Below are 12,311 nucleotides of genomic sequence, written 5' to 3' on the forward strand. Positions count from 1 at the left end.
CTTACAATGCCGATCATCTTCACTTCACGTTTCTGATCTTGGCAATCGCCGACAGACTTTTCCGACTGTTTCGCTCCGCCCCTACATTGAAGCGGCAGCCAATTAGAGCCGCGCTTACACAGCTTATTGAATGTCGTTGGCAAACTGACTCGCAACCATGCAAACTGACTAGCTACCAATCAACGGAACCACTTACTAGACTGTAATGGATGTTTGTAATTTGTTCCACTGAATGTTGACACTGCCAAGCACCTCATAAGTATGGGAGATATTAAGAGGTATGCTACCAATGCATCAGGTATTGTGTATTGAAGTATTCCTCTTGTATTTTCGAAACACAACTCAATATCGCCAATACAAGTCAAAAAGAGAAAAACACTGTTTGAAATTTTTTTTTATTAAACATTGACATGGATAACAATTGTATATAAATCCGAAATAATCTAATTAACTCTAAGGACTGTCATATCTTAAAAACATTTGTAAATACATAAACCTCTTTTGATATTATCTTTCTCGCTATTATTTCTATTATGATATCAATAATTATCCTGGCAGGTTTTGGACGTTTTGTATCAAATGAGAACCTTCTTTAACAAAAACAAATAGGCTTTTTATCGGGTACAACCTGCAAATTGATTCTTTAACGCGGTTAAATATTCTTTATATAAGACTGGTGAATCATCCAAACCATGATAGGTATTATGCAGAGAATTATGACATTATGCCTTAAAGTCTATACAGTCATAACGAACATCACTTCATTATAAATATAGTTCGTTATATACATAAAACAGATTACTAAAGGGAACGAATAGGAACAATAATTAAACTACGTTATAACTATAAAGTCGTTTTAACCATGTTCGTTATAAACGTGTTTTACTGTAATCTCATCCATAATAATTAAGGTTTCTTATATTATGCGTTTATACTATGTGTATGAAATTGAAACAAAGTGTTTCAAACGAGTTTTGTCATTGGAAAAGAGATGAATATTTTCAACGATTTTAAGTTATTGATGACAATGCTTGTAATAAATAGCAAATATTTGTTAAATCATTCTATCAATTGAGGCTATCTAAGAATGTGTAATATGAAGGAGATAGATGAATATCAGGAGAACGACCACTAACGTACGGAATGAATGACAGCTAATCAGTTCCAAACTTCCGAAACATATTAACCACTCAGCAGCAACTATCTTAGCTAAGCAGGTTCCGTGGCCTACTCTTTGTGTTACCATGCATAAAAAGTGCACACATCGCATACATACCCAATGAAAACCTTGCAGATATTTTTGTTTCAATGCCTATGGCGGCTGGTATATGTTGACATATTTGTTATCACATATTACATGCGTTTATGTAAGTAAAAATAAGATGGATGTAATTAGTTTCTTCACTGTCATATCTTAATCACCCTGTCTCCCAATGGTATCATAAACATTACGTGTAGTGTCTATTTTTGTTGAATCCAATCCTTCATAATTGCCGTCGTGGTCGGGTATATCTGTAAATACAAACCTATGTCCATGTCAAATATTACATACAACATATATAAGTTAAATTAAGATAATTCAAATCGTTTGTTGATATTTCACATTAAATAGGTATGGATATATTGTAATTCGTGTAACCAGTATATATCATGATATAAATATACTTACGATAAGTATGTAATTCAGAAGAAGGCGTTGGTGTTCGAATTAATTTGCCACGCATTCTAAAATATATTCAATTTAATTTATGAAGACATGGAAAATACCACAAAACTTTAAAACTTGAATTAAAAATCAGTATATATTTAAGTAAACTTACATGAAATACTTGAATAAGTGTTGATTATATCGAGTTCAAGTCAACTAAATTGAATTATATAATAATTACGGTCAGGATTAGGTGAAATGTATAAATTGGTATGAAGAACTATGGTAGCATGGAATAAACCAGGTACTTTAAATCTTGACAGCTGAGTCAAACTTACCTCAGGCAGTGTATAATAAGACCTATATCACAGGTGATGGCAACAGCTAGAATGCTGCCGAACACGGCGTATCCGGTGGTACATTGTGGAGAGGTTTCTACCTGCAATAAATATTACTAAATAGAATTAATTAATTTCGAATTCGATTTCAAAAATGAATACTGAATCGAATCGCAATGTGGACCATAACTATAAGTTAGAATTGTTGTACTTACTTCTTCACAGTGACATGTCTTTGTCGTGGCTTCTGTCTGTTTCTGTACTGATAACATTAACATGCATTACTCGCATTTATATCGTTAAGAAACACACTATATGGAATCTCATATATCTACGGAAGCGTATTAGGCTCACATATATGGATTGCATTTTACTGTTATGTTAACTATGCTTGTATAGAGCAATTTCCCTAAGAATATATTCGATAGGGCACTTTAGCGCCCCATACGGAATATATTCTTAGAGAGAAAAACAGCATTACATGTAATGTTCGTCAAAATGTAAACAAAGCCATATACTTCTTAAAAAGTAGCCCCAATAAGTTACATAGAACATTTTCATGCGCAAATTCAAAGTTTTTTTAAATTTCTGGGAGATGATGATACCTCACTTATGGCAAATAAATTGCATATCTAACAGACATTTGTTGTATAACTTTATTTACCACCATTTCATTAGACAATAGTTCAAAAGTATCCTATTATCCAAAGTCATGTATTATATGAACGAAAAATTAAATGCTTCAAAGGTTACTAATTGGCAACAATTTTCATCAAGTAATCACCGTTATTGTCGCTCTGTTGTATCCATGATGGAACTTAATTTGGTATATACTATTTTTTCTTAATTTATATCTATCTCGAAATCTTCCTTAACAACTCGTTTTTGACCTACCAAGTGTAACACATCCGCTACAGCAAAATGACTATGGGATCTATCTTCGAATCCTGACATATCTAAGTCTAGGTAATCAGACTTTATAAGGTAATTACCTTGACTACATGTCTTTCCAACCCATCCCGCGTCACAGCCCGCCGAGTAACATATCCCAGTCCTTCTGTCACAGTCAGAGTTAGCACAATGACAGGTCTGGTTACAGTCTCGTCCGAAAGTATGGTTGGTACAAGCTGTTTGATACCAAAAATATATAGTCTACCAATCACAACATATATAAAGCATAAAATCAACAGTTTTAAGAACATCATTTCTATATTGCAGCTAATGTTTATAAAGCATTTAAAGTCATTTGAATGCTTTTTACAGCTAAATTCATAAAATGTTATGGTTCTTAACAATAACCGAAGAAAAAACAATGTCAAAATGTCCAGTGGCAAAACAATAACTAAAACAATTTTACCAAACTCACATTGGTTACAAGCGTGTCCTGACCAGCCCGCTTCACATCCCACGTGGTGACATGTTCCATTTGTATGGTTACATCCTGGACTCTGACAATGACACTCTTCTGTACAGTTAGGTCCAAAATATCCCGTTCGGCATCCTACAAGTACATCGAAATGATCATCGCAATATGATGCATAATGATGCATTAGGATTGATTTTGGTTAAAGTATGTCAATCATTCTTAAATTTTACAAAAAAAAAAAACAAAACAAAAACAATACAAACTAAACAACAAAGTATTTTAAAGATGCTCCATTGCCGACAGAGCATAAATGATATTCATCATTTGAGCAATAATTGGTGTTTAATCGTGTATACATATGCCTAATTAACACCAAAAAATAATATGAAATAATTTATTTCGCCTTTGGTGCATGCGCAATAAGTACTTCATTCTTGTGAATATTGCGCAACAGCATTTTTTCGGGATGCAATTAATTATTTTTCATATTCTAAACCTTTAGTAAAATTAGAAACTCAAGCTTGTCAATGGTGATAATGGTGTAAAGTAAGTAAATTTTGTAACCGAAGAAAAATTCCAAATCGTCTACTTCTGTTTTTAATAGTGAAAAAATACCATTTGTCAGCGGTGGAGTATCTTTAACTAGAATTATAAGCAAACACAAAATGCTATAGGGTTACCTTGGCTACATGATTTTCCATTCCACCCCACGTCACATCCGGGTACTTTACAGATCCCAGTCCTCCCGTCACAGTCAGAGTTAGCACAATGACATGTTTGGGCACAATTTCGTCCGAAAGTGTTGGTCACACATCCTGCATCATGATAGTTTCAATTAAACTTTGATGTCATTTTTTGTTTTCTTCATTTCGTCGTAGTATGGAAGAAACTTTGATTGTAAACTGTGTAAATCCCCGTATGTTTTTCATTAGTTGAGGAAATTGTAATATCAATGTTTTTAATTTTTTTTTCAGACTACTTGATAAAATAAAATACGTCTACACGTACGTTTCTATTTATTTGCCAAGGGAGTATTCTTCCAAATCGAAACGCAACGCCGATGGCTCTATTTTTACGTCACGACAGTTTTCGGAAAAAGAATCGGCCTATAATAACACGGCTACAGTACACTCATTCAATACATCGATACAAGTCAGCGGCAGAGCGGTAGGGGTTTATATACACGCGTCGTTCTCAGTTGAGGTAGCACGGCTATAATGCAATCTTAAAATCCTTAAACATTTTTTTTATTTATATTTTTATCTATTTCACAGAAAAACAAAAAGAACATATAAAAATCAAAACAATCTAAGACTTAACTTTTAACAAGCAGTTGATATCATAACAACTGATCGAATCATGAATTATGATATAAGTTTTATAAGTGTCTTCACTACACGTTTGTCTCCTTCCGTCTTTCCGTATAAGTCAAGCTTTTCACCAGAATAAATTAGTGCAATTAACAGAATCAATTAGTGTAATTAGCTAACATAAGGAAAAAGAAATAATTAGATAAAGATACATGCATAGTTACCTTGACTGCATGTCCGTCCCTCCCATCCTTCCATACATCCGGGTATCTTACATACCCCAGTTCTCCAGTTACAGTCAGAATTGGCGCAATGACAGGTCTTGCTACAGTCTCGTCCGAATGTGTGGTTGGTACAGGCTGTAGAAAGAAACAGTAACATACATAATGTAGGCAATGCAATCCTCATTTTAGAATATAAAAACGTTTATCATGCGATAGAGATAATTTAAGATTTAGCCAGAGTTAGCACAATGACAGGTCTGGGTACATGTCTCGTCCGAATGTGTGGTTGGTACAGGCTGTAGCAAGAAACGCTAACACACATAATGTAGGCTTTGCAACCCTCATTTAAGAATATAAAAACGTTTGTCATGCGATAGAAGTAATTTAGGATTTAGCACAAGGACAGGTCTGGGTACATATCTTGTCTGAATGTGTGACTGGTAAAGGCTGTATTTTAAAGCAAATGATAGTTTATAAAAAAGTTTTATGACTTCATTTTGATTATTGACATTATGCTAAATGGTATTCTCATGCTTTGATATTGGATACTTCTCCTTCCAAACCAGATATGGAATATTTGAATTGCAGTTTCTATATGAAATATACAGCTAAGTAAAAGTTGTTGTTATCATAATAATGTCATCCTGCATCATTTACTATAACCATAATACTATTGTAATAATGCTATTTTAATTCATACTTTGAAAACTAACCATTTCATCTATATATACCTTGACTACGTTTTTTCCCTTCCATCCTTCTTTACATCCGCGTACTTTACATACCCCAGCCCTCCTGTCACAGTTAGAGTTCAAACAATGACAGGTCTGGTTATATTCTCTTCCGAATGTGTGGTTAGTAAAATCATATTGAACAAAAAGGTTTATTCTTAGAAACGTTTTATAAAGCTTTCCCTATATTATACATAAAAACAAGACAGTCAGTAAATTTTTACTCTAGGTCATATGCATTAGACTAAACTATTTATTTGACTATTTATCTGAGGAAAAAATCCAAAAAGTAACACTTACAAGGAAATTATCTCACGCACATAGTCATGCATGTATCAACACTTCTGGCAATACAACATATAGTGCAGTTATCGGAGAGCATCTGCTGGTTTGGTAGCGTGATACCTAGATATTATCAGTATTGCTGACGAATTATTTCACCTTTTTAAATGAAGACCATTTGCAACAGCGATAATTTTCATAGAGGCTAAGTTTATGCGAAAAAAAAATCATTTTTTGAGCACTCAATTTCTTCACCCTCCCTTAAATCTACCCATTGCTGGTTTTTGATTCTGCTGTTGTTTGTTCTTTGTGTTTCAGCCATTGTAATAGAAGGCAGGATCGTCACAGTTTCTGGTACAAGTCAAGTGTTAACAAACAGTGGCAGAATTTTTGTGCGGTTTCCGACTTTGCAGATTTTGCGGTACAAACTAATGACTTGATTAATTGACATCATATTTATTATATAAAGTATGCTGTTTATATTGACGTAAATCAGATGATATCTATTTTCCAGTATCACTAATCATTAATGTCGTCTTATTTATTGATTAATCAATTAATTGAATTTATTGTTTAAGTGTTTGAGAATGGTTTCCCAGAATCAAGATTTCTTTGTGATTGCTGGCTTGTTATTATGGTATGTTGATGGACCAGCTGCCATGTTAATTGGTGGATTACTTTTTCATATATATCAATCTTTCAATTAATTTGTATTGTAACTTTGATTGAATTTGTTTGATGGCGTCCCATTATGGTCTATTGACAGGTCGTAACGCCATATGTAGATATCAATTAAAACTGTGACCATAAATCCAAAATTGAAATTCTTTGTTTTCTGTGGATCTACTGATAACTAATAACGCCGTTTAATTAATTAATTAATTATCGTCCGAATGTGGGGTAGGCACAGGCTGTCAACAGAATAAAAAAAAATGTATGTACGTTCAATGAAGCAACAAGTACTACATTGTGATATCTTCACTACATGTTTGTCCCTTTGATATACCGAAGCTGACATAGTTAACTTTTTAATTGATGATTTGATGTCTGAATTGCACTGTTCTAACAAGAAGATCGATGTTTCTGCTTGTTTCCGCCATATCCTCTCAATAACTGTAATGAGTCTAACGCTAAATTACTATCTATACATACATATGTAATTTGTGACAGCAACGCAAATAAATAACCATGCCGCCTGAAGACGCCTTTGACGCTTGAGACAAAGTGTTGTTTTCTTTTATTCTTTCATTTAAATACTTTCGCAATGAACCATTGGATTTATACTACAGTAGTTGACGTATATTTTACGATCAGTGCGGAAACATACTAGTCATGCCACTTGATTTATTAAAATGAAATGGAATTGTATGGCGTTATCTTGGGTACAAGATTGTCAACCCCATCCCACTTCACACCCGGGTGTTTTGCATGTTCCATTTTTCCTGTCACAGTCAGAGTTAGCACAATGACAGGTCTGGTTACAGTCTCGTCCGAATGTTTTGCCCACACATTCTGCATTTTGAAAGTTTCAATATTATTAAACAGGAATTACCTGGCATATCATTTTGTTGTGTTTGATTTTAAAATTATTCAGACTTAGAAGACCAAAAAAAATACCTGGGGCCACAGTTTAGACAGTATGTTGTTGACGCTGAAATTATTGTGTAATTAAAAATTACCGCGCATTGTATAACTCATTTTTATTTTCAAATGATAAGCACTAATACCTTAACATTGGTCGCATTTACCACGACGTTTTGGCAATTATGTAGAATATTGTGCTCATATTAAGCGTACTTATTATCTTATTTATATCAGTATAATAATGAAAATCATTGACATTTTATCAAATATAATACAGTATATTCAATAATGAACAAATCAGCCTGGGGCTTGATGTCATGATTTCATGCAGCCGAGTAACAGCTGGTCGAAATAATCTGTAGCATAATTTACAAAAACTAGATGTGTCTTTATTTGACTCCAACCAACTCCATAAATCAAAAAGGGATGGGGCGAAACGTCGTTTATGAGGCCGGAACAGGCAGGAACGGGAGGAACGAGGCCAACATTATCATATCAAATACGATTTTTTTTATGTCGAGGTCATCGAAAATCAACAGTTTCTTTCATTTTCTTCAAGTACGTAGGCAAGCGTTGATCCTCACGTGTAAATGAAAATAAAATATTTGACTAGACAATATCAGGAACTATACGCGAGTAACAAAATTAAAAAAAAACAAATTTAAAAAAATATAGTCCAAAATTCGAATTTGTATAAGTGTTTTACCCTAGCTTTTAACTGAAGCAAAAAGGAGGCTTCCACAAAATCTACGCAAATACTGAACATCATAGCAAATGAAGCAGACATATTGAATAACAATTCATTATTTTCCACTTCTTCTTATAGGCAACAATATGTGCTATTCGCAACAAACCGTCATGCAGCAAGCTCTGGTTTATCGTTATGAAAAAGATGGCCGATAAGTTTTATACCTAATTACGATAATTATATTCAAAGTTTCCAAATAAAATAAGATTTTTCAAAAACTATTTTTTTAGTAAAAGTACAACTTTAGAATCGCCGACACAAATTACAATTTTAATATAAGTATTACCAACAAGAAAAACATAACTAAACGTAAAATATTTCAGAACATAACAATATGCATTAAACTATAGTGAACAATATTATGTACATTAGACATATTATAATAATACGCATTAAAATATACAGCAAGTGTGGGCATCAGTTGAACAAGAACAAACTGGGATGTTGTATGGGCGGGAAATGAATTGTTGAGAATAATATTAATGGCGCCCGTGAAATGTTTTGCCGTCTGCTAAAATGAGTAGTGCTCAAACTCGTAAACAAAGCGTGGTCACGTCAGCTGATTAACTAACCAGAAAAGATAAGTATATCAGCGCAGGCAGTTAACTTGAATCGTGTAAATATAGTACTTTCTATATTAGGTTTGTCAAGACATTTACTACACGTTCGTCCCCTTTCATTCTTCCATATAGGTCAACTAAATTATTGTCAGTACAATTATCAGATAAAGACAAATGTATCGTTACCTTCACTACAAGTTTGTCCCCTCCATCCTGCTGTACATCCGGATACTTTACATATCCCTGTGCCTCTGTCACAATCAGAGTTAGCACAATGACAGGTCCGGTTACAGTATGGTCCGTATGTATGGTTGGTACAGGCTGTATGAAAGTATAAAGTTAGTATGTAATGTGGGCAACGTAACCGTCGTATTGTTGTTTTTTTTCCAAACCCCAAACCCCAAGGGCATCATTACCATGAGTACATGCGCTTCCCTGCCATCCTTCTGTACATCCGGGTACGTTACATTTCCCACTGTTGACGTCACACTCAGATTTACAATGACAGGTCTGGGTACAGTCTCGTCCGAATGTGTGGTTGTTACAGGCTGTATTTCAAAGCACAGTTGTATAATTGACAATTTAATCGATGTTGCTAACACTTTTATTATCCCATATATTTGTTAGTCCATTATCTATTTTGATATAATTATATGAATTATGAACAATAATATAGTATACATATCAGAATGATAATTAGACGAAACGACAATTTTAACTGTATATTAAGACAAATATAGTTATTGAAAAAAGTATTATTAATGGACAATATTCAGATAAGGAACAGTTATGTATTATCTTTTTATTATTTTTTATTATCTTATTATTTTTCCCGCATCATTAACCATAACGAAACTATTATATACTATATTAATGGTAGTTTAAATCAAACCTATTTATGTATATGTACCTTGACTACATGTTTGTCCCTTCCATCCTTCCGTACATCCGGGTAGTTTACATACCCCAGTCCTCCTGTTACAGTCAGAGTTAGCACAATGACATGTCTGGGTACAGTCTCGTCCGAATGTTATGTTGCTACATGCTACACCATGTAAAGGCATTAAAGTAAAAATCCGATAAACAATGTCTCATACCACAGATTCATGAAAATGAGAATGAACAAATATAAAAGGGGATTAGTCTTAGGAAGACTTATTTTTATTCAATGATTAAGACATAAAACGTTTGATAATTTGTTTCGTAATACCTAAAAACGCAAAAGCTAGTGTATCTGTTCTCTAGATGACTATTATTTACTTGATTTCTTAAAGAAGGAAGATGAAACGAAATTTACTCTGCAAGAATATCATTTTCACATGCAAAAAAATAATAAAGCCATTTTAATTGACAATATATAAGTTCACCATTAATATTAACTAAAATTCATTGATTCACTTATTGATGTAAACGGCGGTTTCTAGATCGCAAAACGACGTGGGTAAAGTACAATTTACTGTCTAAAAGTCCCACGTTTTGAGGATTATGACGTCATCATTTGACGTGCATTTCGTAACGAAAAATCATCGACAGGTGGGACTTATCGTTTTGGGATCTCGAGACCCCCGTATTTAAGGCACTTAGAAATTGAATTTATAGTACACGTGCATAAATAGATATTAACAATGCATATATCAATGGATTAGTAAACATTTTAGTTATTTATATAGCCAAATGCTTGGATTATTGTTACCTTGACTACAATTGCGTCCTATCCATCCCGCCTCACATCCGACATTTTGGCATAACCCAGTCCTCCCGTCACAGTCATCTTTAGCACAATGACAGGTATGGCTACAGTCTCTTCCAAATGTATGGTTGGTACAGGCTTTGAAAGGAATTTGAAACTGTTATATTCAGATAAAGATTAGTAGTTTTTAAGATGATGATTTATATTGATATCTTTGTAAGATATGCGCGACGATGTATAATACATTTTGAGAGGTTATACATATACAGTGTACCTATTATTAACCGGATGTCTTCGGGGCCAGAATGTTAAACCAGTACATCCAGGTTTACGTATTATGAAAGTTTTAACATCTATAGATTAAGAAGATATCTGTGAATTTTACGTCGGTATACATAAGAATCAGAATAGGACAATGAGCAGTTTTGACAAGTTATATTGCCATTTCGTTCCATTACTTCTGCATACTAATTACAAAATAAAACATTTACCATTTCAATGATTTCATTAAATGTCCACGTGTAATTTTGCACTTTTTGATATAACGAGATAAAGATCTTTACATTAAACTACGTGTATGGTTACCTTGACTACATGTGTCTCCCTCCCATCCTTCCATACAACCGGGTACTTTACATACCCCAGTCCTATTGTCACAGTCTGAGTTAGCACACTGACAGGTCTGGGTACAGTCTCGTCCGAATGCATGGTAGGTACAGGCTGTAAACGGAACAAAACATATATGTTCGTTCAATGAGGCCACAAATTCTACATGGTGGTACATTGACTACTTGTTTGTCCCTTTGATATACCGAAGCTGGTATAGTTATCATTTTATTTTATTATTTTGTCTCTGAAATGCGCAGTTTTTACAAGTAGATCGACGGTTCTGCTTGTGTCTGTCACATCCTCTCATTAAATGTAATAAGTCTAGTGCTAAATTACTAACTATATATACATATGTAATATGTTACGGCAACGCAAATAAACAACCATTCCACCTGATAACCCCTGTGAAGGCTGAAAGGCCTTGCGACAAAGTGTTGAGTTTTCTTTTCTTTTTTCATTTAAATACCTTCGCAAGCAACCACTGGATTTCTACTACATATGCATAACAGCTGCCTTGAGCGGACTACATATTATGTTATCCAGAGGTTTGAAAACACTGAGGTCATAATGACCAGACATTAGCGTTGTACGCTTAACTGCAGTTGGCGTTTATTTACGATCAGTATGGAAACATTCTATTCAACAAGATCATTCAAAGATCATTCCATGGACGTTTGGTGCAGACCGTTATTGCAAATGGCTTATTGTACAAGATCTTTACTAAGAACTGCATAACGATATACAGAAGCCTTTAGCTATGTTATCGGCTATGGAAAAAAACACAAATAATAGAATGCTTAAGTGAAGGATGACGGTGAAATAATTGGGATTAGTAAAAATAACAGCAGATCTTGATTCATGCATCATACTTACCCTGACTACACGTGCTTCCTTTCCATCCTTCCGTACATCCGACATTATGACATACCCCAGTCATCCCGTCACAGTCGGAATGAGTACAATGACAGGTCTGTGTACAGTCTCGGCCGAATGTGTGGTTGGTACAGGCTTTATAAGAGAGAGTTTTTTTAGATAATCACCAGTCCTATTTTACGAAATTTAAGTCATAATGATTCACTTGTTAAACAAACGTGATTTTTCTAACTTTATGACATAAGAAGTGTTTTTGAGTTGAGGGAGTGTGATATCAATTGGGCAGATATCAACTTAATTTTAGGTTATATCGCATATCCAAAAAGAATTATATCAGTGCTAAACAAA

At 34.0% G+C, this 12,311-nt stretch overlaps 1 protein-coding gene across 5 annotated transcripts; it reads right to left on the bottom strand.

Annotated features, from left to right (window-relative positions):
- Positions 1-391: 391 nt before the first annotated feature.
- LOC138324873 (protein draper-like) lies at positions 392-12,095 on the bottom strand. Of its 5 annotated transcripts, XM_069270090.1 has the most exons (14): positions 11,964-12,095; positions 11,067-11,201; positions 10,485-10,619; positions 9,702-9,836; positions 9,208-9,339; positions 8,978-9,112; positions 4,887-5,021; positions 4,033-4,167; positions 3,353-3,487; positions 2,979-3,113; positions 2,202-2,248; positions 1,987-2,087; positions 1,670-1,725; positions 392-1,512 (listed from the first exon to the last, which is right to left on the bottom strand). In XM_069270090.1, exons 1-14 carry the CDS (start codon positions 12,025-12,027, stop codon positions 1,415-1,417), a joined length of 1,578 nt encoding a protein of 525 aa, XP_069126191.1. In that variant the 5' UTR covers positions 12,028-12,095; the 3' UTR covers positions 392-1,414. The 5 variants fall into 5 exon arrangements, 3 of the variants coding, with proteins under 3 accessions (XP_069126191.1, XP_069126192.1, XP_069126194.1); XM_069270091.1 differs by lacking the exon at positions 8,978-9,112; XR_011208690.1 differs by lacking the exon at positions 2,202-2,248 and having other exon boundaries at positions 1,430-1,512.
- Positions 12,096-12,311: the final 216 nt, after the last annotated feature.

The sequence above is a fragment of the Argopecten irradians genome, chromosome 6, assembly GCF_041381155.1.
Source record: "Argopecten irradians isolate NY chromosome 6, Ai_NY, whole genome shotgun sequence".
NCBI lineage: Eukaryota > Metazoa > Mollusca > Bivalvia > Pectinida > Pectinidae > Argopecten > Argopecten irradians.